The sequence below is a fragment of the Podarcis gaigeae genome, assembly GCF_964106915.1.
Source record: "Podarcis gaigeae genome assembly, chromosome: 8".
NCBI classification, from domain to species: domain Eukaryota; kingdom Metazoa; phylum Chordata; class Lepidosauria; order Squamata; family Lacertidae; genus Podarcis; species Podarcis gaigeae.
Genome location: NC_139684.1, coordinates 44,802,535 through 44,829,243, shown reverse-complemented (window position 1 = coordinate 44,829,243; position 26,709 = coordinate 44,802,535). Strand labels below are relative to the sequence as shown.

The window sequence follows — 26,709 nt, the reverse complement described above, 5'->3', positions numbered from 1 at the left end:
AGACTCCAACTCCCATCAGCACCAGCCAGCATGGCCAATACTCAGGGATGATGGGAGTTGTGGTCCAAAACATTGGGTGGGGGCGCAAGGTTGGAGAGGGCTGTGCTAAATTTAAGTGCATGTCTGTTTCATGGGAATTCACCTTTAGGCTGGGGGGGAGGAATCCAAATGATTTCATCGGAAATAATATAACCCTTTCCATATTTTTGCACTTAGCAAGGCAACGTGGAAACGCAGGCAGGGTAGAAACAGCGCTCTGGAATGCAGTACTGTATGTCTAAATTTTTAGGGTATGGATTAAACCTCTTTTTTTAACCACTCCCCGATTATGCAGCTCAAGTGGGTGAAAGGGAAAGCCTGCATCTCTGCATGGGGTGGGGGAAATGTGTTGCATGTACACCTGTTAGTCACATCTATGAATTGGTCTGTGTTTCCCTCCCTTCTTAATTGGTTTTGTATAGTTGGAGGGAGAGGAAGGGAGGAGGAGGAGAGCACCTGTGCTGATGAGCATGTGGTGTCTAAGAGCCCTGCAGTGAAACACATCATTTTGGCACAATTGTGTCAGCGGCAGTGGGGTTTTCTATTGAAACTTTTAAAGCATCTGTAACACATTGCATGCGTAAGTACAGCTACAAAAGCATCTATCTCTCTCTCATTTCCTGCTCCATTCCTGGCACAAGGGATGGGGCCACTTGCAGTGAGAAAGCAGATGGGCTTCTGTTTCCTACTTTGACATTATTTGATGGGAGGAGGAAAGAAAGACAATAAAATAATATTTACATGCTAATCGTTGCTTGGTGTTTTATAACTGCACAAATGGTAGCAGAAGGAGAGTGGGGGTTTGTTTTGGTTTTGGCAAACTTAGACAATTGCATTTCAAAACCTGGTATACATCTAATTGATTTGTTCTCTGCAGCCCCGGAGGGTAGGACTGGGTCTAATGGGCTTAAGTTACAATATGGTGGACTTCCATTGAACATGGGGGGGGGGATTGATGGGTAGAGCAGTTTGACCATAGAACTGGTTATCTAGAGGCGTGCTGGGCTCTCCCATACTGGAGGCACACTGGAACATGGGAAGCTGCCTTATATTGTGTCAGACTGTTGGCCCATCCAGCTCAGTATTGTCTACACTGACTGGCAGCAGCTCTCCAGGGTTTCAGGCAGGAGTCTCCCAGGTCTGCCTGGAGACACCAGGGATTGAACTTGGGACTTTCTGCATGCAAGGCAGATGCTGTAATAAAATATTAAAAGCACTATATGCAAGGCCCCATACTTAACTCATCTTAAACGAAAGCAGGACAAGTCAATCCTCTGCATCAGCCTTCTTCAACTTAATGCCCTCAAGAAGGTGTGAGCTACAATTGCCATCAGCTGTAGCTAGCATGTCCAATGGTCATGGCTGGTAGGAGTTGTAGTCCAAAACATCTGGAAGATGCCAGGTTGGGACAGATACACTGCATGCAATGATGCAGTTAAGGATAATTTTAGGCTCTGGACTTCAGATTGCACTATGTATGAATTTAAAATGTCAAAAACCAAGCCTGTTGCATTTTGGGGGTTTTCCTGCTCATTCTGTTAAGCAGGACCCTGAGCTTCTGCCCCAAAGTATTGTCTTGATGATATCATTCTGTTTATATATTTATTTATTTATTTATCTATCTATTTATCCCTCTGTTGGGGAGCCCCTTTGTTCCCAGCACAAGGGCACTACTCCTCTTCTATTTTGATTTCAAACAGGAAGAGACTGAATGTAGTGAGGGCATAAGTCAGGTGCATTTCCTGTGCAGGGTAAGAACCTGTAATTGGCAGAGGGTTGGTGTTCTCTAAGTGTGAGAAAGGGTGCAAATGTATGTCTGGGTGGGTCTTGTGTTCTTTTAGTAAAGCTGTTCATAATGTGTGAGATACCTTCTAGGGTCACTGATTGACTGAATTACAGGCTCCTGTTGTTTACATCATATGCTTGGGATGGAGGAAGGTGATGGTGTGACTGTTGCAAGTACTTTTGGGTGAAACTGATTATCTTGACACATTTCAGTTGGAGTTCAGACCTGGTTACAGGACTCAATCAACTTTGGTCGCGCTGATGGATGGCCTTTGTTGAGAGAAAGGCAAAGTGAGTGTGACCCTATTACTCTTCCTCAGTTGCTTTTGGTGTCTTTAACCATGATACTGTTATATACTGAAGTTCTCACCCTGGGCCAGCAGGGGGATACTGTAGATAGTTTTCACTCAGGTCCACGTATGCAAATAAGGAACTGAAAGTGACGTTCGGTGATTGGATAGTTACAGAAAGTTGTTACTGTTGCTTTGTAGTTGAGCTCTATATAAGCAGGTTGGTTGAACCCTTCAGCTCAGTGCTGCTCTGGGCCTGTGAATAAACAAGAGCTGTTTGAAGAATCGCTGTGTTGTTTGACATGTTCACCCACAACTTAACAGATACCTTCCTGAATTGGCCATGTGAGATGAGTACTGAGACACTGTTTCACCAGGGTCAGTTTCAGAGTTATCACTGGGTGATCACTTCTTGGCCTCCTGGCAGCTGCATTGTGGGGTGGCACAGGGTGTCATCCTGTCCTCATTAGTATTTAACATCTACATGAAACTGTTGGGAGTGGTCATTATGAAATTTGGTGTGAGATGTCACCAGTATACGGATAATCTATTTCTCTCTAACATCCAAAACAGGAGAGGCCATATAATATGTTAACGCCATATAGGAAAATATAAGCAACACACCAGTCCCCTAACCGGTAACAAAAAGACATTAGCCATTTTCAGACAATAAACTCACACCCACTAAACAGCAGATAAACACAAACCAGTAGATAAACAAACCCCAAAAACCATTCACATCAACCCAACAGCATTCCCCCCCCCTTAACCTTCCCTTTCCACCCAGAAGTCCATTGTCAGGCCAGCTGCTGCAAATCAGGGTCCTCCAGGATTTGTCTGAAACCTCCCCTCTCCTTTCAGTGGGGAGCAGTGGCAAAGCAGAGCAGCAAAGAGAATTACAGTGCCATCCTAACTCTGTCTGTTCAGAAGAAAGGCCTAATTGAATCCTGTGGGCATGGATCTTCCTTGGTAACTGGGGCTAGGGTTGCACCCTTAGCGTGCTCGCTTACACAGCCCACATTTGTCTCTGCCCCTATGAGGCCTTAAGACAGCAAATCCTTTGCCCACTTAGACGGGAGTAAGCCCCACTGAAGTCTCATGTCTTATGCTTGAGTAGACATGAATAGGATTGCCCTGTAAGAGAACAGAAAGCTCTGCACATTGCTCCCTCAAACAGGAGGCTTTCCAAAATGTAAGTGAATGACTGGATTTTATTTCCACTCACTGGAGCGAATGTTTAATGGATTCCTAAAATCTGGCTAGTAAACTGAGTGGGTGTGCTTTGACAACGTCATGTACCACTAAATGACATCTGCTGTGCAAACCAAAACAAACTGTTATTAAGACTCTTCTCTCCCCCCCCCCCACACACACACCAAGTTCTTTACCTCCACCATTCTCTTTTCTTGGGAAGCATTATCCATCTGGGAAGAGGCAGCCATTATTCCAATCAGCAAAAGTAATCTGCCGGTGTTTACGAATTTGTTTGCTCCAGAGAGTGTATGTGTGCATGTGTCCGTGTGGGAGATCAGTAGCTGCTTTAATAGTCAGCAGTTGCTGTACTCTGAGAACATTCCCTTGAAAATTCCCACAAAGAAATCGATCAGGAGAGGGGAGAGCAAAAGCCTTGCTGCATTCACAGAACTGTTTATAAGATTGCCCAAACTTTTAGCCAGCTTTGGTAATGTAAGGCTCATTAAATAAAAGAGAACAGTTGTCCACCCAGCCCCTCTCGTTGAGCAGGGTTGTCCCAATTCACTGGCCATACTCCCTCCTGGCAGTTGCCTGCTCTGCCTTAATAAGAAACTACAACTCTGTGTTTATCATTTATGTGTCATTTAGGATCCCTGACTGGTTGCATGCCAGTAAGTCCCTTCCTCACTAACGTTGTAGTCACCTGATGGACATGGCTAGCAGCAACATCAGTGCTGGGTGTGAGACCAACAGGCAAGATCCCGATCTACTCCCCTTATATGTTCAGTGGACATATAGGTGTGTTGTGTGTATAGCCTGGTACTTGAAGACCTTTTAATGTATATGTGGGGTGTCTGTATCTTGGTAGTTTGAAATTTGCTATGCAGGCACACTTCCTCTTAGGACAGTGTGGCAAACGAAGTGTTGCCATCTTTCTCCCCTGCCAGGAGTTGTTCATTATGTCTGATTAGAAAAGCCTGTCTGTCACAGCAGATTACAGTGGATCAAGTTAGGTGAACAACACTTGTGCCTTGGGCACCCTAGACCTGGGCAGGGGCACCTGTGGTCCTCCATATGGGCTAGAACTACCAACCATCATCCCTGACCATGGACCTTTGCTGGAGTCCAAACACATCTGGAGGACCAAAGATGGCCACATCACTGCCATAGAGCTTACTGGGTTTGCGACTGTTTAGGTTCATTGACAGCAATTTCTTTCATTTGTAGATGTTAGAGACTCGGGCTGGGACTGGAGAGGCCCTGGTTCGAATTCTCATTCAGCCATGAGGTTCAATGAGTGACATTGCAGCCTCTCAGCCTAATCTACCACACAGGGTTGTTGTGAGAGTGAAATTGTGGGGCAGGGGGAGTCACGCACACCGCCTTGAACTCCCTGGCCAAATAGAAACAAGATTGGTTGGTCTGGTGGTCATTCAGGCTGGGAAGAGCTTGTGAAACTGGCTTTCCTGATCTGGAAGTGGAAACAAAAATAGAAGGAAGCAGATCATTTCAAGGGCCCAGTGGCAGAGCACGCCTGCTTTGCATGCAGAAGGTCCCAGGTTTGGTCCCTGGCATCTCTGCATAGGTTGGGCAAAGGCTCCTGTCTGAAACTCTGGAGAGCCGCTGCCAGTCAACGTACACAATACTGTGCTAGATGGACCAGTAGTCAATATAGCAGCTTCTTCTCTTCGCTTTCTGGGTTGAATAATCTTCCTGTAGGCGTGAACGTTGCTGTTACACACAAAGGAGCCCAATGAGATTAACTGAGTTTTCCTTGTCACGCTCTGAGTGGTGAATCTGCAAAGCCTATATTCCTCTAAGATAGGTGTTTCTGAAGTTGAGAATGGGGATAGTGTGGCATTCAACATAAGAGAGAGGGGGCTTTTAGGGTGGTTGTTCTTGTTCTGTAGAACAGCACTGAGATACAACAGGCACCAGACAAAAATGGAGGTGTTTCTTTTCTGACAGGCTTTACCCAGCTGGATGAATAAGTCTCTGTTATGGGTGTCTGCTTTGGGTCGTTTTGAAATTTCTCTACTTCTATTTCTTTTATTGCTTTTAGCAGTTTTGTTCTGAATTTTGTGCATTGCCTTGAAACATATGCCCAGAAGGCAATAAAATAACAGTAACAACAGTGATGATGATGATGATGATGATGATGATGAGTGTGAGTGTGAGTGTGAGTGTGAGTATGACTGCAAAGGTCTTGATTCACTAGAGAACCAGGGAATGACCTTGGAACAGCTATAGCATGGCTGAAGCTGGACGTTTACTGTCATCTAATAAATAAGTACCATGAGTTCAATGGAGCTGACTCCCAGGTAAGTGTGAATAGGATTACAGTGCAATCCTATACACACACATGATAGCCAGGGGAAAAGAGTTACAGCAGAATATTTCTGCAGCTATTTAAAAATGGGTTTAGAACTTGGTTACCACTATTAAAGGCCTCTTTAAGTGTGAATGCCAAAGTGTGAATCTTAAAGAACGCTCTTACAAATTGTTATTCTGGTAGTGTCTTACTCTATTGAGATCCAACTGAACTTTCCCTGGGGTTAATAATAACCACTGGCAGTGTAATTCAATGCAAGCAGATATAGGTCATATTTACTGGACATGTCCTAGGGTCATAACATTTGGAAGCTAGTTCTTAATCACATAAAGGAAATGGCATGAACCCTATCGTTGAACCCTTTAACTGTATTATTTTGTTATGTCAGACCAATAATCCCAACAGATGATTAGAACATGCTATTCTTACAGCGGAAAGGAGACAATAAGCAAGAGGGGGAAGAGACATCTTGTTAATATAAAATTCTGTTATTGTGGATATGATTGAATTAACTAATTATGTCGGTGTTAGAGAACACAGACACACAAAAAGTTTATTGGAAGATGGAGTAACTTCATAATTAATTGGAACTTGGAGGTACAGGATTTCCTGCCACCATTTGCAGTACTGGGTGCAATCTAGAATCTTATGTAAGATTTTGATGGTGATGATGATGACTAAATAGTACAGATTCATGTTGATTCATGCTGACTGGTGAGAAGGACACAAAATATGATTCTTTTAAAATAATATGGACTAATATTGAATTTGTGTTTGCTGACTACATTAAGTCTTTATTTTATCATAAATATGTAAAAGAGAGGTGCGGGACCTGTAGCCCTTCACACCCTCCAGGCTCCAACTCTCATCAGCTCCAGCCAGCATGGCCAACGGAGAGGATTGATAGTTGTAGGCATGCAACTTCTTGAGGGATGCAGATTTCCTGTCTCTGCCATCTTAAGAGGCATTCCTTCCTGTATGAGGAGGAATGCCAGGTAAGGATGGATACCTCTTATAAGAAAACAAACACAAAACACAACTACATCATCTAAAACCAAACAAAGGATTTCCCCCCTTTCTCTCCTTGCTGTGGCTGAGTTGTAGTTCAGCAACAAGTAGTCCATTTAGGTTGCTCCCTGAACAAGAATGTGTCTCAGTTGCTTATTTTGGAACACTTGGTAGTCCTCAGTTCCAAGAAAGGAAATATTTTAACATGGATTTTGTGTTTAATTTCAGTATGGGTTAGCTTAAATTCTTGACACTTAGGTCAGGAACAGCATATTCTGAAGGAACAGACCTGGTTTTGAGTGGCACGCCCACTTGACCTCCCAACAACTTAATTGTTGCTCCTTGCTGGGAAGGAAAAGGCAAGGTAGTGGTGAGGTTGGCACAGCGCTAAAGCACCAGCAGAGCCCTCCTGGTAGTGCGTTTTTACCATGCTGACCTCCCTGTCACCTCCCTGCTCTCTTTCCTAGTAAGCAGCGGTGACTCAGCTGTCAGGAGATCAGGTGGGTGCCACCATCCAGTATGGACTAGCCCTAATACATACAGATCTGCTTTAGTGTTTACCTCTCACAGAGCTACAGTTCCCAGTAGCCTTAAGAAACAGCAGTTCCCAGGATTCTTTGAGGGAAGCCATGACAATTAAAGTGGCATGACTCTGCTTTAAATGTATGGCATGGATGTAGCCCTGGGAATGCTGGGAGTTGCACCTGGGGTCTTCCACTTACTAAACAGCGGCTGAGTCCTAGTCTTGTCTTTCCTCACTGTCTATGGTTCTGAGCTTTGCAGCATTTGCAGCGCTTCCCTTGGCCTTGAAAGAAGTGGCATATGTGACTGTGAAGGGCAGAGCTTCTTAATTAAGCAGCTGCTGCTTAGCTCCCATGGTCTTAACCCATCTGGGAGTAGGGCCATAAGAGCCAGCTGAGAATCTTTCTACAAGGAATTCTGCCCCAGTTTTGGCACCTTCTTGATTAAATGCACGCAAGGCACTGCCTGCTCGACGCCCTTTTTCAGATCATGCCTGCTTGTACAGCTGGCGCCTGTGCAATCTGGGGCTCCAGAAACCGGAACCAGAGAGGCCAGAGGTTGAGAAAGCATTTAAGTCCTGCCCAACCAAATCCTTCATCCAGCAAGACAGAATAATCCCTCTGTAAGCTGGACGCTGCTGCAGGAAGCAACAAACACGTTTGTCCAGTCTGAAGCTTGCTCTGCTTGCTCCGCAGATATGTACAAGACTGAATTTGGTCTGAGGGTGCCAGGACTCGGCATGTAGGACCAAATAAATATCTGGTATATCTAAAGCCTAAAGAGATTTGGACCAGGGCATCTTAAGGGCTGCTTTCATTTGTTCTGCATTTGAGGCCTCCTTCCAGGGGCTGTTGCTGAATGAACATAGAAATCTGCCTTACACCGAGACAGATACCACAGATCCATTTGGCCAATCTGCACTAGGGTATGGCACATCTGGCCTGGGGGCCAAATGCGGTTCTCCAGGCCTCTGTCTGGCCCTTGGAACTCCCTGATACAACCCTCACCAAGGCCAGTCTCCCCATGAGGCAAAGGGAGGCAGCCACCTTAGGCGACAGGTGCAGCAGATCCTGATGTAGATCTTTATTTCCTCCTTGTTCCTGATGTAGATCTTCACTCACCCCTTCTTCCCTGGGAAGGAGGAGGTGCCATTTTGTGGTTTGCCTCAGGTGCCAAAATGTCTTGGGCCGGTCCTGACCCCCACTGGCCCTACTTTCCACCCTCAATGAGTGGTTTTGCCAGACTCTGGCAAAAACAAGCAAGTTTCTCTTGCTCTGGGTGGATTATTGAGAGGGTTGTATGTATATGCATAGAAAGTAGTCTACCGTATCAAGTTAAAATTAACGGCACTTCCATCCACTTTTGCTGCTGGCCACACCCATAACTCACATATGGCCCATGGAAGGTTGTCCAGCAGGGAGTGAAGCCCTCTGACTGAAACAGGAGCTTGTCCCTGGTCTACGCTGACTGTCAGCAGCTCTCCAGGGTTTTAAACAGAGATTCTTCCCCCAACTCTATCTGGAGATGCCAAGGATTGATGGAATCACCACCCATACACTATATTATTCTAGGCGTCCAGCCAAGACTTGTCTCTTTCAGAAATCTTTTAGCAAATGTGATCTGGTTTTTATGGGGTCCAATTAGCTCCTGACTTTCATGCTGCCTGGCTGCCTATTTATTGTTCTGTTTTGTTCCACTTTCCATGGGGGAGTGGAGTTGTTGCTCTGTCCTCTTGCCGCTTTTATGTACCGTATTTACCAAGGTGTACTGCCTATTTTCCCATTTTTGGATTTTATTCATTGTGTTCTTGGTTTCATCTTGAATTCATTTATTTACAATATTTCTAGCCCACCTTAATGAGCGGTGCCCCTTTTTACCTGGTTTAAATTTTTTGTTTTTAAGCAATTTTTATTATTTTCATTAAACATTGCAAAAAAAAAAATCAAGACAAAACCACGCAAAGGTTTTTTTCCCCTGTTACAACCCTGTCCCAAGCAAAGCACAGTACAGAAGCAGGGAAAGTATCTGCCAAAGCCAATAATTCCATCTTCCCTTTGCCCCAAAGTCACAGCCTGTGCAGTCAAGGTCATTTGAGGGTAACTTCTGATTGCCTTGCATTGAACTTGTGTCAAGGATGACTTGCACACTGTGGAATCTGCACAAGTCTAGCAAGTTGGCAGGAGAGGTACCAACATTTTGCCAGGCATAACTCCTTTCCTATTACACTAATTAGAATGTGGTCTGAGTCATATAACTGATTTTAGCTTGAACTGGCGGATTTGTCTCTTTGCTGTTTCTTTTCTCCTCCAATTAGTTTAAGGCTGCAATCCAATATATATAAGCCCTACCAAAAAGAAATGGGGCTTACTTCTGAATTGTTATGTATAGGACTGCCCCGTAACAGGATGAAATTGCCTCCAGATGTTGTTGGACTTCAATTTCTATCAGCGCTAGCCAGCATGGTGATGATGGAGGCAATCTGGAGGGCACCAGGTTGCCAAAGACAGGTCAGGGTAGTTATGCAGACCTCGTCCTCTTCCCTTAGGTACATCAACCATGATTTCAAAACTGATACTGTTGCATAATGACAAGAAGTGTTCCATAACCTCATGCCCCGTGCCCCTTGTTGTTGTTGTTGTTTAGTCATTTAGTCGTGTCTGACTCTTCGTGACCCCATGGACCAGAGCACGCCAGGCACTCCTGTCTTCCACTGCCTCCCGCAGCTTGGTCAGGCTCATGTTTGTAGCTTCAAGAACACTGTCCACCCATCTCGTCCTCTGTCGTCCCCTTCTCCTTGTGCCCTCCATCTTTCCCAACATCAGGGTCTTTTCCAGGGAGTCTTCTCTTCTCATGAGGTGGCCAAAATATTGGAGCCTCAACTTCACGATCTGTCCTTCCAGTGAGCACTCAGGGCTGATTTCCTTAAGAATGGATACATTTGATCTTCTTGCAGTCCATGGGACTCTCAAGAGTCTCCTCCAGCACCATAATTCAAAAGCATCAATTCTTCGGCCATCAGCCTTCTTGATGGTCCAGCTCTCACTTCCATACATCACTACTGGGGAAACCATGGCTTTAACTATACGAACCTTTGTTGGCAAGGTGATGTCTCTGCTTTTTAAGACGCTGTGTAGGTTTGCCATTGCCTTTCTCCCAAGGAGCAGGCGTCTTTTAATTTTGTGACTGCTGTCACCATCTGCAGTGATCATGGAGCCCAAGAAAGTAAAATCTCTCACTGCCTCCATTTCTTCCCCTTCTACTTGCCAGGAGGTGATGGGACCAGTGGCCGTGATCTTCGTTTTTTTGATGTTGAGCTTCAGGCCATATTTTGCGCTCTCCTCTTTCACCCTCATTAAAAGGTTCTTTAATTCCTCCTCACTTTCTGCCATCAAGGTTGTGTCATCTGCATATCTGAGGTTGTTGATATTTCTTCCGGCGATCTTAATTCCGGCTTGGGATTCATCCAGTCCAGCCTTTCGCATGATGAATTCTGCATATAAGTTAAATAACCAGGGAGACAATATACAGCCTTGCCATACTCCTTTCCCAATTTTGAACCAATCAGTTGTTCCATATCCAGTTCTAACTGTAGCTTCTTGTCCCACATAGAGATTTCTCAAAAGACAGATGAGGTGATCAGGCACTCCCATTTCTTTAAGAACTTGCCATTTCTTTAAGAACCGTGCCCCTTACCCTACCCTATAAGGGAAGATAATAACTCAATAAAATTCAAAACAGTAACAATTATTTGCATGTATATTCAAAATCCAATTAAAACTAATTCAGTTAACTCAACAAAATTGATGAAATTGGTCCAGTTTGATACTTACTGGTGTGCCAAACTTAGCTGCTTTTAAGGTGGCAAATGGCAGCAGGCTTTTTAATGTTTGATTTGTCGTTCTTATTGCCGTTCCTCTATCTTATATTGTGGCTTTTAGATGCTGCAGTTTTTGTTTCTTTATATTGTTAATTGTGGGGGGGGGGGGTTAATACCTTGCTGGCTTTGATGTTTTTAAATAACAATTTTTTAAAATTGCAATTTGGATTTTACCGTTTTCATAGCGTATGCTGCCTCAGCTATATTGGTGAAAAGAGTGGGGGGGGACCTTTAGTCCTCCAGATGTTGCTGAGCTGCAACTCTCATCAGCCCCAGCAAGCATGGTCAAGGATGATGGGCATTGTAGTCCTGCAACCTCTGCAGTTTTCCCACACCTGCTTTCAATAATTACGTAGATATTTGGCTTAGGATTCAGCTTCCTGAGAGCCTCTGCTTAAGAACAGTTGTGCAGATTTGGCTGTTTCTTAAATTATTAACATTTGAGAAGGGATGTGGTTGTTTGTTTGTTTGTTTAAATGTTGTTAAAAGATTTATAAGCCACTTTTCAGACTGAAATCATGTGGGGGCCCCAGGAGGGTATCACATGAGTTGTAAGAACAACCACATCTTTCTCTCTCCAAGGAAACAGAGATGGATCTACCCTCAAAAGGGAGATCCAACATTGGTTGCCCCCATTGAAAGGCTGCAGAAAAGTCCACAACTGGCTTCTCTCCAATGTCAGAGGAAGCATTCTAGGAGTGATTAAGGGGTGTGCCACGAGGGGCTGTGAATCTACATATTCTCCTAGTAGGCCGCCAACATGCTCCCAGTTTCCAGTGGGAGAGAAATAAATTACTCCAGCTCCAGAGCTGGTGTAGCTTGTCTGTTTGGGGGGATGTGTTGAAGCCCTGATGGGCCCCAACATTCCCTCAGAATTTAGGGTTTGTAAACAAACTGGGGCAAGCATCCCCTCTCCTCCTCTTTTGCATGAAGGAGACAGAAAAAATGGCTTCTGATTTTTAAACTAATCAGTTTCCCATAATTTCTGAGCTTGTTGGAACTGTTGTTTATTTAACCCAGGGGTAGCCAAGGTGGAGTCCTTCTGGTGTTGTTGGACTTCCAACTCCCATCAGCCCCAGACAGTATGGCCAATTGTAAAGGATGATGGGAACTGTAATCCAGCAACAACTGGAGGGCACTAGGATGGGGGAAGCTGGTCTAAATGGTGTGTTTACCCTATAAAGCCTGGTGTGCTGGCTCAGATTCTGGCAAAATACAACCCTCCTCTAGCATCCTCATACCCCAACATAACATCTGAACCAGTCCAGAATGAATCAACTGTGGCTTGCCTTTGAGCAGCTGAATCCTTCATGGGAAATGACTTGTTGAGAAAGCTCTGCAGCCCTCCAGAGTGTCATGTCCTTCACAGAGAACACTTTTATGATCCTTCCTGCACTCGTAGTCTGTATGGATTCCTAGAGGGATTAAGAGCATATTCCAGTTCCATATTGAACTGTGGTGTTGTTCTGCTCAGAGGTGTCTTAAACATCAGTCAAGGACTCAGCCTAGAAATATATATTGCTTGCTGAGGCTCAGCAATGACTCCAAAATGGTTATTATTTCTTATTAAATGGGAGGTGAGTGATTTCTCCTGGATGATTTGCTGTTTTGAACAGAAAGGCAAAAAAGGGGGGGCAGAGGGTTCAGAGAATCATTTTTAGGATTTTATGCTGGTGCCCAGCTGCCTCACCATGACTAATACAGTCTTCGTTGAAGCATGGAAAATGTTCTCAGATTTTCACACAGCAGATGTATCATTGCTGGGTCTCCTTCTTCCTTCAGATCCCTCTTCAAAACCTACCATTTCTGTAGCCTTTGGCTTTACCTGTGTTGTCCTCATCCGCAGCTGAGATGAACCGTAAGTACATAGAAATTTTCTCTGCTTATATTCATCCCTCGTTATCCTCAGCTTTCCTAATCTTCTATTCCCATTTTTGCTTGTCACCCAGTAGTTCCTTTCCTTTGTTGTCTCTCCTATTGATTGAAGTTTGTAAGACTGTCATAGTGTCCTGACCCATAGCAGTAGCCATCACTGGGGAAAAGTGGTGGTGAAAAAGAGGCGGGACTGGCCAAGTCATCTTTGTGCCTGGATGAGGTCAGGATTCTGAAGGGTGCTGAGTTGGGAAACAGAAGCAAGATTTTCAGGACCCTGGACAGTGATCCTACAGTGAAGAACAAGAGGAGCAAGTTGCCTCAGCAATGGCCTGCAGCACCTTCCACAGCTTTACAGTCTCCCCTGGAGGATCAAGACTGAAGCCACACATTCTGAGAGCACCAACTGACCAGTGCTCTAGTTGGCAGGGCTTGAGGCTGCCATGATATAGTCCTTGGAAGCTGTTCAGAACTTTCTTCATCTCCAGAGGAGTTGGTAGTTCCTTGGCAAAGGTTAATCATCACAGATCAGGGAGCCATGTGCAGAATCTGTTGCTGACAGGTTTACTGGAAATGAGTTAGGTTCATCTTCTCCTTGGAGCTACTATCACTTGGGGACCCTTGAGTCATCTGGGGCTGTACCTGTGGTACCACATTGCACCCTACAGAATGTCAGAGAGCTGTAACCTAAAAACGTACATTTTCCACTGTTGCCCCTGTACTATGGACCACCCTTCCATCATTTGCTTCTGATGTATTGTAAAGACTTGACTTTTTGCTCAGGTCTTCCTTGACCCTTAAGGTTGGACCCTGTTGTTGTTATTTACTTGCTTGGATGCCCTGCATTCCTGTTCTTATATGGTTTTTGTACTATAATTTTACTGGTTTTATCTTCCTTTGTATTTCAGATTGTTTTAAATGTTATACACCCCTTAGAGGTTTTAAAATATTAAGTGGTGCTTTAAAATTATTAAATAAATAACTGCATTTTGCCAGACCTTTTTAGTTGTTAAATTTGTGTTGATAAAGCTGACCAGTTAATCAACTCAACACTGTGATTCTAGTTGCCCCCAGGCATAGGCAGCTAATTTAGAACTTTCTGATATTCTGCACCTGTTGTGAATTGATTCAGGAGGACGTATGTTTCTGGGTCACTTCCTGCTTGCCTCCTTTGAGGTTGCCTCAGCTTCCTCTGCCACCAGATTCTAAACAAGTCACTCTTTGTGCCTTCTGTTCCCTTAAATATCATATCATTCCCCAGAGCCCTCCTCTAACACTTCCAATTAATACAACAGAGACCTGTTTTGATAGCTTTGGTGCAATTTTATTTTCAAACACAGCTTCCATGTACTGTGAAGCCAAAGAGCATTTTATAATAAGGAGAAGGTGGGGGTGGGAAGGAAAGCGGCTGCAACAACAAGAAGGTGAGGATTTTTTCATATGGCTTTGGAAACTAATCAGGTTATTGCACAGATGAGACATGAAGCAGGCAAATCTTGAATATGATACGATTTATATCAGCAATAAGATTGCATACTGAGACGAGAAAGGGCCTTGTGAATCCAAAAAAAAGGAATATTCCTATTCAGGGTTATAGCTAGCTCTGCTCTTTTCCAGGAAACTCCATTCCATCCCCCCTATCCAGTTTTCCATCTTTTGCTCCAACAGCAACTCAGTATTCAGTGTACTGAACATGCCCAGTCATCATTGGGTATTATATTTTTTTTTACCAAATAAGATTTTTGAGATTTCTGCAAAACATGAGGTTCCCCCAAGTTTGCTGATATCTCCCTCTTGCATGGATGGCACTATTTTACCTGCATAAGGATCCATACTCATCCCTAAACTTTGCAAATAAAGGGAATTGTTGTAATCTGCACTTCTCTGAGCAGTAGGGAGTTCTAAAGATTCAGAGGGTCACTTTCCTAGTGGAGAGATGCGTACTAGAAAACTGAATTGCTTTTGTAATAACTAGCTGCTGCTTTGTGGAGAAGGGAGAAGGATGCTTTTTCAGAACTAGCTGTGTGTTCTCAAAAACACGTGTTTTTCTGTGTTTCTGCCTGCTGCTCTGCTGATTAGCCTGTGTTGTTAGGAACCTACAGTTTGAGCAGGTGGGAAGCAAGCAGACACTGTGGTCGTCTAAAACAGCACCAGTCTTTCCAAAACAACCTTCATAGTACCTCAGTACTGTTTCTTGCCAGCCAGCAATAAAGTTCAAACTCTCCCCACCAAAAAATAAATAAAACCTATTGCAGACTGGAATATCGTTTTTCACTTTGGGGCCATCGTAATATTTGTGGACGTTAAGTATTTGTGGCTGCTCAAATAGTTGTAGGTTAGTTAGTAAGTTTGTGGGCAGCTATTTGTAAGACAGTCTTGTCTTGGGGGTTTTTAATATTCCTGTAAAGAGTGCTAGATTGGGGTATATATGTTGTGTGACTTAGAGGAGGCTGAGTCGACACTGCCCTTGTTGGGGAAATGCCCTTGTTTCCAAGATTCTGACTTTTAGATACCTGCTACTAATGACTTGGCTGCGCAGAGAACATTTATCCGCCAAGTGCTAAAAGCACAGAAGCCAAACTGATCTCATTATGGGTCTCCATGCAAAGCTGGGCCTCCAGGTTTCTGCAAGCCTGTGGCTGCCTATGCCATACAAAACCAGCATGTGGTCAGAGGCAGTGATATTTGGGGAATGCATTGGGGGTACTGACATCTTCTGCTGGAGCAGCTGTATGGAGAATTGCAAATCACAAACAATTACGCCTAACTGCATGGGCTTTGGGCTATGAAAGCTGACACAAAGGCCTTGAATTAAATAGACTGGAAGAGAAACAAAAACCTGATTTAGGCAGCCTGCCTTTTGCACGGCTGGCTGAAGGCTGGGCTACCAGTCTCCTAATCCTTGATTGCAAAGAGCAGTTGGTTTGTGGTCAGCCTCTCATTTATTTTCACTTTCAAATTATTCCATTACATCATTGCATGGTACCAAAGTATTAAGAGAGGAAGGTGGCCTGAGCCCAGGGGGTGGCAAGGATGCCGGTATTTATTTGATTTGTGTATATACCACCAACTCATATAATCCCACTCTACCTAAGGTATTTTTCTTTAAGTTCATTGAGTCTGTTCTGAGTAGGACTAGGACTGGATACATTCCAAAATATTGGGATATCAAAATGAATTCCCACCCAAGCCCACCCTAGAAAAACTGGCAGGTGCCAAGGGCCCCCTGTGCCCTCTGCCTTCCAACTGCCAGTGAATGTTGGCAGCAGAAAGCAGGGCCCAGCTGTGAATGCTGAGCCAGCCAAGACAGAGATGTGATTTCTCTGTCTGCCTGGGGCTTAAAGAGGCAGGGAGACAATTTCTGAGACTGGTTGCTCCCCACACCCTTCCCCAAGAATATTTCATGGCAGGGATGAGGTACCTGTGGCCCTGCAGAGGTTTTGATTGCACTGTGGCCTCCCATCACCCCTGACTAAAGATGGTGGTGGTTGGCATTCACATTTTAATGCAAACATACCTTTCTCATACTTCCTAAAAAAAAGTCCAAATTTGGAAAGGTAGCTGAGATTCATTTCACATATTATCTTTCCAAATTTGCACTTTTTTTGAATTTCACAATGCCCAAGCTTAGAGATACAATTCAAATTAGCAGAGGTTTGCTTGAGTCCTGCACTGTTTTCCCACTGACTGATAAAAGGAAAGGCAAAGCCTGGTTTTTGCTCCTGAGTTGTATGGAAAGACAGCAAAACAAAACTCTCATCCAAGCAATGAGTCTTCAATGAGTCTTGCAAAGATCTGAGCCCTTGTTAATGTACATATTTCACTGCTTGATCAACCTGCCCCTGCCCCCTTTTTTTCCTTCCTCTCTTTCCCCCCCAGATGAAAAGGGCATCCAGCCTTGCAGAAAGGAGGAACTTCAGTGCCTGCTGAACTGCCTGCGTTGCCACTTCAAGAAGAACTGTGGCAAAGACTATGGGTCCATCAAGATCACCTGTTCAAGTGAGTAATCCTTCAGAATATTCTTCTGTGGGATCAGTTATATTCATACTGACCAGGCCAGAGACCTTCGATGGGTCTGAGTGGTTTGGTTGGTACCTCTATAGCTTATTATTATTATTATTATTATTATTATTATTATTATTATTATTCCCTGCCCATCTGGCTGGGTTCCCACAGCCACTCTGGGCGGCTTACAGCATATATAAAAACACAGTAAAACATCAGACATTATTGCCATTCATGTAGGTATGCATGTCTACGGTGGTTGGACTTCCCTTTGAACACTGTGAAAGAGTTAGGAAGATCATGAGAAGATCATGGCACAGCCCGCCTTGGACCACACAGCTTCAAAATGCTAGGATTGCGTGTCAATAATACCCTCCACTAGGAAAGTTAGCACATTAGAGAGAACTCTTTCTAGGCTACCCTAACCTTCCCCATAATCTGTTAACTGCAGCTGCCCCTGAGCAGGGAGTTCTTGAGAAAGGGAAGCATTTAATTATGTGACCTCACCACTTTCATCATTCTGAAGCCATGCACCCAAATATGGCTGTACTGTGTGATTCTTCTGAAGTTGTAGATCATCTCCCCCCCCAAAAAAGGCAGTTAAACAGTGGAGTTGATCCGGTAAGGGGGGAATCCAACATGAAATTTCAAGTTAACCAGCTGTGGGCATGATGAAGCACATTGTTCATGTGTTTCTGAGCACAATTCAAAGTGTTGGTTCTAAACTTTAAAGCCCTAAATGGCCTCGGCCCAGTATTTCCAAAGGAGCGTTTCCACCCTCATCATACAGCCCAGACACTGAGGTCCTCCTCTGAGGGTCTTCTGCTGGTTCCCTCACTGCGAGAAGTGAAGTTGCAGGGAACCAGGCAGAGGGCCTTCTCGGTAGTGGCACCCTCCCTGTGGAACACCCTCCCTTCAGATGTGAAGGAGGTAAAGAACTACCTAACTTTTAGAAGACATCTGAAGGCAGCCCTACACTTTTGCTTGGGTGGGATGTTTTAATCTATTTTTAAACAAATATAATTATCTTTTAGATTTTTCTTTTTATGCATCTATGTATCGGTTTGTTTTTTGCTTGAAATATCCCTACCATTGACAGGAAGACAGAATTCAGTATGGAGTGTGCATGGCTTCAGCAAGACAGCAGATGTCAGCTGAATCCTCCATGTGCTACTCACAAGTAAACTCTTTACTGCATAATGAGTCAGGCACTTTTGTAATAGGATCAATTAATGGTATCTGCAACCAGCTGGCAATTTTAGAGAGCACAGCATTGACTGACTGGGATTCCGTTCACATTCATAAAAGCACATTGCATGCCAATTCCTTCCCCATTGTATTACTCCTCCCCACTCCATCCTTCCTAATTCTAACATTTGTTCTGTGCACTTAAGAAAAGAGCGTACTTAAGGGCGAAACTGCATGAGATGTTTAATGTGTCTCTGCAATTAACATGCACCCAGGATGGGGATGTAATGTAAATTGCTTCAAATGGAAGGCAGCTGATAATTATCAGGATCTCTATGGGGTAGGGGCAATGCAATCTTTTCCAGCAGCCAGTTTAAGGAAATCCCTCATCTGATCCTGATATTTGCATTGGGAGGAAGTCCTTCATTGGCCATTTCTGGAACTAACAATGCCAACTAACAATGTGGGCTTTCAGGAAGAGATTTCCTGGTTATGTGAGTCTAACCTTTCAGGAGTTATGTCAGCAAGTCTTAGACCCAAAGGTTTCCTCGATGGGTGGATGGCCAAACTCTGCCCACATATTCTAACACTTAGTCAAGTCCCATTCTATCTGCCTCGCTTCCTTGTTTCAGTTACAGATAGGTAGCCGTGTTGGTCTGCCATAGTCAAAACAAAAAAAATTCCTTCCAGTAGCACCTTAAAGACCAACTAAGTCAGTTCTTGGTATGAGCTTTCATGTGCATGCACACGAAAGCTCATACCAAGAACTGACTTAGTTGGTCTTTAAGGTGCTACTGGAAGGAATTTTTTTTGTTTTCGCTTCCTTGTGTTAGAACCAGCCTACAGCTTCAGGGAAGGCACAATGCAGTTCTGGAACTATAATGCTTTCAGAAGTTAGGAAAGACATGTTTAAATAATGGCCTGTTTTCATTTACCTGGTTTGTAAAGTATTTTGCTAGTGCAGTATGGTGCTTAGGAACATAGGAAGCTGCGTTATACTGAGTGAGACCATTGGTTCACCTAGCTCCATATTGTCTGCACTGACTGGCAGTGGCTGTCCAGCATTTTAGATAGGGTTCTTCCCCAGCCATACCTGGAGATGCAAGGGATTGAACCTTCTGTATACAATGCAGATGCTCCACCCATGAGCTATGGCCATTCCCCATATAGCACTTTGGAGTGGAGACCTGAGTTCAAATCCTCATGTAGACTTGGAGCTGATTGAATGAGCTTGGACTCATTACTTTCTCTCAGCCTAGACTCCCTTACAGGGGTGCTAAAGGCTTAAGGTCCAACCCTTGTTGGCCTTGTTGTTTTCAGATATTCCAGTTGGTTAGTACCAGGGACAGAGGCTTTTTTGTGCTGGCCCTGTGATTCTGGAACTCTCCAAGAGAAGTTCTCCCATTTTTAGAGTGGTGCTGAACATGTCTTCTTTTAAACTCTGGGAGGCATTTTATAATTGTCTTGTGCTGTTTTAAATGAGTTTGCTAAGTTTTGTATTGCTATACTTTGTATTTCTTTATCTGTAATAAGTGTGTTTTATTATGTTTTATATCTTTGTAAGTACAGTGGTACCTCAGATTACAAACACTTTGGGTTACAGACTCCACTAACCCAGGAGTAGTACCTCAGGTTAAGAACTTTGCTTCAGGATGAGAACAGAAATCGCACGGTGGCAGCGGGAGGCCCCATTAGCTAAAGTGGTACCTCAGGTTAAGAACCGTTTCAGGTTAAGAACGGACCTTCAGAACGAATTAAGTACATAACCACTGTAATTTTGAAACAAATATTTTGAAATAAAGAACCTTGAACTATTTGCACAACGTGTAAGAAATTATGGAATTCATTATCACAAGATGTGATGAAGGGCAGTAGTTTACAGGACTTCTTAAAATCATGGAAGGGTTTTTCATGGAAGGGTCATGGTTTAGAGAAAGATTGGTTGCTTTGTATACCACACAGCTCAGTTTATCAGGAACCGTCTAGTAAGTCAAAATTCAGGAGATTTAGAACAGCAGGGGTGCTGTCCAAGAGGGAACAGAGGCAAGAAGAGATGTTGCTTCCGCACTGGTTTGTCTTTATTTGAGCAGCTTAATGGTTACTGTGGCTGCCCCACCACTTCAGGGCCCTTATGCAGAGCACTTGAGGAATCGAGCATCCTACTCACAAGAAGAGTTCAGGGAGTGTCCTTCTGCTGCTAATGGACCTTGCACCTCCATACAGACATGCCACTGTGTCTTTGCTTGAGGTCTTAATGAGGAGGTAAAACCAGTCAGGGTGCTTGGTTCCTCCTGACCTGCAGCTTCTTTGATGTTAGGTATATTCCAAGGTGAGTTATTAATCTCCACTGACTCCTGTGGAATCCCGTCAGTGCTAGATCTTCCTCTTTTGCTAAGGTCTCACACGCTTCAAGGCTGGTCCTGCCAGGAGACATGGTGGGACATGACCGGTTGCTAAACAGAACCTCTGTGTATGGGGGCTTTATATAGCTGAATACCTCCTTCTGGGAAGTGGGCCATGGAAGTGATGATCCCACTTCCACGGCCCACTTATGAGGATGATGCTCTCAAGCATCATCTGGTTGGCAGCTGAACTGAATGCTAGCCTACAGTGGCTGCCAACCTTTTTTCTATAAAGAACCACAATTCCTCAGAGGTAAGCTGTCAGTCTGCATACTGACTGTGGGTGGGGCCAAAGTCAGGGGTGAATGGGGCTACTCTCTTCTTCTTTTTCTGCTCCCCATCTCTGTCTCCCTCTTCCTCCCCACTGAGCAATCTGCTGCAAGAGGGACAGATTGCTCTTGCTGGATGACTGGTCTCTTGCAGGGGGCTTTTGTAATTGGGTCCTAGGGTTGTTGATTGCACACACCTGTTATACTAGACAAACCTTTGTCTGATCCAGCATAGCAATTCACACTTCCTTCTTACACACACATGTCTTCTCAGAAGCATGATTCACTTTGAATTTGCTAAACCAATCTAGCATATTGCTCTGTGGATACTTTCTGTATAGGCTGGAGGACAACTCATGCTTTCAAATGCCTTCACTTTAATATAAGCATGTCTTCCGTGTCTGCCTTTGCCCCTCTCGGAGAATGCATTCATACATGGATGACTCAAAGAATGAATAGGTTTTCCCAATATGCCAAGACATCTGGGAGACATTGGGTGGGTGGGTGGGTGTCCATGGGAGAAAGAAACATTGCCAGGAGAAGGATGTTGGCAGTGCATCACCGCAGCTGAGATCGGAAGCAATTTCCAAATTACCCCCGGTCTGCTGAGTCATTAACGCCTTAACCTAATATCCTGTATTCATTTATTTAATGGCCAGATGAAAGGAAGTGATGGAGAGCATTTTGTTCCGGCTTTTCAAGGAAGCCAGATGACCACAGTGTGTGCCGAGGAAGAAGTCAGTTGCTACAATGGGAGCGGTTCAGGAAGGCGAAATTGGCAAGGCGATTCATTAGATGGAAATGGAATGCTAACAGCGAGTTTGAGAAATGACGATGCTGCTGATGATAATGATGGGGCAGTTCTACTCTCCAAACAAAGTCTTAGGAAAGATGAGACTTCTCTATACTTCTTTATTTTGCACACATACAATTTCCTGCCAAATACTATAAATAACCCGCGTAGGAAAACCTTGATTCCCCTCTCTTCCTGCCAGTTGCCCAGGGTTGTAGTCACTGTTGGTTCTACTCTCAGTAGACTCTTAAAATTAACAGCCATGGTTAACTTAGGTCTATTGTTTTCAGTGGGTGTCTTCTGAACAGAACTTAATTGGGTACAGCCAAGTGTCTTGCTACCAGTGGACCCAACTTTGGGAGGAGAACGGTTAAGTGGTAGTTTATCTTCTACTGACTTCTTAGAGCAGCCTTCCCCAATCTGTAGCCCTTTAGACTACAAATCCCATCAGCACCTGTCAGTGCAACCTCTCTCCCTATGTCAGTGCATGATGGGTATATGAACACATGGTTTTGAAAGCAAAATTTGACTGTAGCATTGGCTTCAGTTAGTAGTGGTGCCCACCCTGTAAAATGCCCTCCCAGCAAATGTTAAGGATATAACATTTAGGAAACATCTGAAGGTAGCCCTGTATAGGGAAGTGTTTTAAGGTTTAAGGTTTTATTATGTTTTATATATGTTGAAAGCTGCCCAGAGTGGCTGGGACAACCCAGTCAGATGGGTGGGGTGAAAATAAATTAGTACTACTACTACTACTACTACTGAAGAAGAAGAAGTAGAGTTTGGATTTGATATCCTGCCTTTCACTCCCTTTAAGGAGTCTCAAAGCGGCTAACAATCTCCTTTCTCTTCCTCCCCCACAACAAACACTCTGTGAGGTGAGTGGGGCTGAGAGACTTCAAAGAAGTGTGACTGGCCCAAGGTCACCCTGCAGCTGCATGTGGAGGAGCGGAGACGCGAACCCGGTTCCCCAGATAATGAGACTACCGCTCTTAACCACTACACCACACTGGCTCTCCATATTGAAGCTGATATAGCACTGGATGAATGTGATCCTGCGGCGAAGACCCTGTAAGGAGTCTTCACCTGCTGGAGTTTCTGGGTCAGCTTCTAGGGCAGCTCCACGTAGAGTGAGTTACAATAATCAAGCCTGGAGGTGACCGTTGCATGGATCACAGTGGCGAAATCAGGGCAATAGATTTTATAGTTGTATAAAATCAAGGCTTTTTTTAAAAAAAAAAAGTTGTTCGGATCTGTGTTGTGCCAGGGCTATGTTGAAGGGGGAAATATTTGCTTTGTTTAGCTGATAATTTAGCAGCCTGTCTTTCATTGTACATATTCATGTCTTTATCAGCATTGTTCATGTCTTAAAGCTTATATAACCAGGAAACCGTGGGGGGGGGGATGTGCAAGTGTCATTTATTGAGAGACAATGAACCTCATTCTATCCACTGTCTCATGTGAACTTTTGTGCAAGGACTGCATGCCTACAGGGAAAGTGAGAGATTTTGTATAATGAGGCACAATTCTTGGCTCTGGATTTTTGACATTTTGAGCCAAAGTGAAGATAGATTATACAGTGGTACCTCTGGTTACGAACTTAATTCATTCCAGAGGTTCGTTCTTAACCTGAGTTACCACTTTAGCTAATGGGGCCTCCTGCTGCCACCTCACGATTTCTGTTCTCATCCTGAGGTAAAGTTCTTAACCCGAGGTACTACTTCCATGTTAGCAGAGTCTGTAACCCGAGGTGTCTGTAACCTGAGGTACCACTGTACATGGTAAGTTCTATTGTTGTAATCAGATGCAGAATCTGAAGGCCTTGGTTCATTCCAGTTATTCCAGTTGTTCCCCCATACACACAAGTGAAGAATGGGAGGGGCCACACCTGCTAATTATGTCCTCAGTGTCCCCTAACATTCAGCAGGATGTCTGAAATGGCTTCCCTATTTGCCTACAGCTGTATTGCGTAGGCCTACTAAAAATATTAAAGATTCGTGATTTTCTGCTCTACCATATTGAGGTTTTGCCTCTTCTTCTGCTTCCTCTGGTGCTTGGTGCCACCAGGACCAGCCCTATCACTAGGCAGAATGAGCGCCTTCCTCAGGCAGCAAATGCTGATGGGCAGGAAGCAGCAACAAGTATTGAAGAAGAGAGCTATATGTGCTGTGCAGCCTGCCCCACATCCCCTCAACCAGGAGCAGGGAATCTTCTTTAGCCCAAGAGCCACCTTCCTTTCTGGGCAAATTTCGGGGGGCGGGGGCAGGGCCAGAGGCAAGATTGACTAGAGCAATAATTGTGGCTTTTGAATAGTGACTATCCTCCATCTGGGCAGGCAAGAAGCATTATCAGTCCAAAGACACATTCCAGCCAAGCAAAAACATTCAAGGAGGGTGCAGTGCAGGGCTGGTGAAGGGTGTGGCTCAAACGGCCTGAGGTGAGAGGTCTGGAGGGCCTCATTTGACACCTAGGCCTCAGCGTCCCCCTCTCTGCCCTATGCTCGCCAGCAACAGACAAGAATGTCAGCCCCTTACAAGAGCTGAAATAAGATTTAACTGCCATTCCTGTCTTTGCCTCAGGCAGCGAACTTTCTTGAGCTGACCCTGGGTGCTTCCTTTCTACCACCACTTCCCTTTCTGAACAACTAGGGGACCCTGCTTCCCCTGTTTGCCCTCAGCCTTGCCAACCAGCTTTTATTCAGAGATTTTCAGTGGTTCGATAAACTCCTTTGGGAGATTCCATGTGAGAAGGGGTAATTTGAGAAAACTCCTTGCTGGAACAGGCAAATGTATTTGGGGGAGAGATGTATCTTGTCAAAAAAGACAGTGTGCATTAAATTCAATATATTCGGGGGGGGGGGTCACACCGGTTGAAAAATTCTCTGCCCTTTTGCTTTTTTGCCTTTTGGTGCTGCTCCGCTTTCCCTTTCATTTAGAATTTAGCTAAAAAAAGAAACATGAAGACAAGAAAACAGAGATCTCTTGTAAGATCTCTTATTGTAATTGTTTCAATACTCATGTGTTATTAATTGTTTTTATGGCCAAAACAGTATCACCCACACAGAAGAGGAAGAGATCAGTAGGCTTGGGGGAATCAAAAGTTTGCAAAAGCACAACATCATATTGTGGGGGTGGCATAAGCCTAGTAAGGAACAAGCATGCTCATAACATTTTGCTGTAGAACCCATTTGTTCGTCTATTTTTTAAATGTGATTTTCTTCATCTGCACTGAATTCATTATGGTGCAGGCATAGCCCAAAGTGACTAGCTCAAGGTCATCCATTAAGCCTCACAACTGAACAGGGACCTGAATATATTTCTCCCCAGTGCACGTCCTTGCAATCTATCCACTTTAACAGGGGTAACCATTGTCGTTCTCTCCATGCGTTTTGGACTACAACTCCCACCGTCCCTGATTATTGGCCATGCTGGCTAGGAATGATGGGAGATGTAGCCCACAACATCTGAAGCACACCATCTTAGCAACCCCTGCACTACACCCTTACAGGGGACAAGAAAAAAGAAGCAATGGCTCGGAAATTCTTCTGGCTCTTCATATAAATTCTGGTTGGTTGCTTCCTAGATTGCCAGAAGCTGCCTGTATTAATTTTCCACGGTAACAAGATTCCAACTTGCTTGTCTCAGTCTATGTACAGAGAAGCTCAACAGGAGCATTTCCTAGAATGGCCCTTGAGTCACTGTTAATTAGAAGTGAACATTTTATCCCAGCCATCTTCAAGTTGATCACTCTTATCTTTTCATTAAGCATTTGATTACAAAGTGGAGGCTGAAATTGCAGTTGAGCAGAGAACTTATTGATGCATAGCAGATGCGAAGGTGAATTTCAAAAGGACCCTCGGGTGCTAAACAGAGCAAGCATAAATGAACAATGCAGCCAATAACCCTGACAAAAACAAATAGGAAGGGCCCAGATTTGTCAAGTGGCATCAGCTCACATAGCATATGATCACGCCGGTGAAGTTGGGGTTGCCCTTATTTAGTCGTCAATCAGTGTCACAATTCCCTGCATGGGAATTCATGTGCAGAAGCTAAGAATATGGCTATGGAGGTAGAACTTAGCCTGAAAAACAGGAAGTTGTTGTGATCATATCTGAAAAGATGATGCACAGGATTGACTGCATGATCCTCCAGTGTGGCTTGTAATAATTTTTACCCTTCCCAATGTGCTTTTGCTGTTTGTCACATATACAGTAGCCACTTTATGTGTGGCATTAGCTTCCCTTATAATAGTGTGATGGCCTGAGATTCCGATTCAGAGGCTGAACCAGAGGAATCCCAGCCTGCACAGGAGTCCCCGCCTCCAGGGCCGGCTGAACTGGGGCAAGGCCTAGATTCTGAGGAGCCTGCACCTGTGTCAGATCCTCAGGAGCAGGCACCAGGTGAAACCATTCTGGCCCCAGAGGTGCTTGAGGACTCAGTGTCTACAGGTGAGCCTCCTCCGGGGCCCAGTAACCCTTCGGCCTCTCCTGAACTGCAGAGGCTTAGGGCAGAGAGGCGAAGGGAACTGGTTGCTCCCAGGAGGAGTGCTCGTCCTAAGGCCAGAGGAGGCGTCGCTCCAGGGGGCCGGGACCGCCCCTGGCCTTAGAAGAAGATAAAGGTCAGTCAGCCCGGTCCCAGGTTGCGGGAGCAACGTCGTTGTTGGCTTCGGACCTTCCAGTGTTCCTGTTCCCTGCCCGGCCTCCTGCTCCTGACCTTCTAGTGTTCCTGCTCCCTGCCCGGCCTCCTGCTCCTGACCTTCCAGCGTTCCTGTTCCCTGCCCAGCCTCCTGCTCCTGACCTTCCAGTGTTCCTGCTCTCTGCCCGGCCTCCTGCTTCTGACCTTCCAGCGTTCCTGTTCCCCGCCCGGCTCCCTGTTTTGGACCTCGCCTCTCGTCTTGTGAACTCGGACTTCGGTAACGGTACCTTCCCCCCCGGGACCAGCACAAATAGAAAGTGTGATTGTCTCATGCAGGGGTTGACAAAGTTTTTGTGGCTTCGGCCGGTTCACTGTCCCGCAGACCCTGTGGTGGGCCGAAGTGCGTGCACGAATACGCAAGTGCTGTTTCCAGTGCTCCTTCTGGCATGGAGGAGGCGTGCGCAGCTTCCCATTGGCTGCAGGAGCTTCCTGCAGCCAA

At 44.8% G+C, this 26,709-nt stretch overlaps 1 protein-coding gene across 1 annotated transcript in view; it reads left to right on the top strand.

Annotated features, from left to right (window-relative positions):
* Positions 1-26,709, top strand: part of BEAN1 (brain expressed associated with NEDD4 1) — a 51,921-nt gene that overhangs the window by 741 nt on the left and 24,471 nt on the right. The window contains exons 2-3 of the mRNA XM_083753533.1: positions 12,830-12,905; positions 16,799-16,918. Coding sequence (XP_083609659.1) covers positions 12,899-12,905; positions 16,799-16,918 — 127 coding nt within the window. The 5' untranslated portion in view covers positions 12,830-12,898. The remainder of the gene's footprint in view (positions 1-12,829; positions 12,906-16,798; positions 16,919-26,709) is intronic.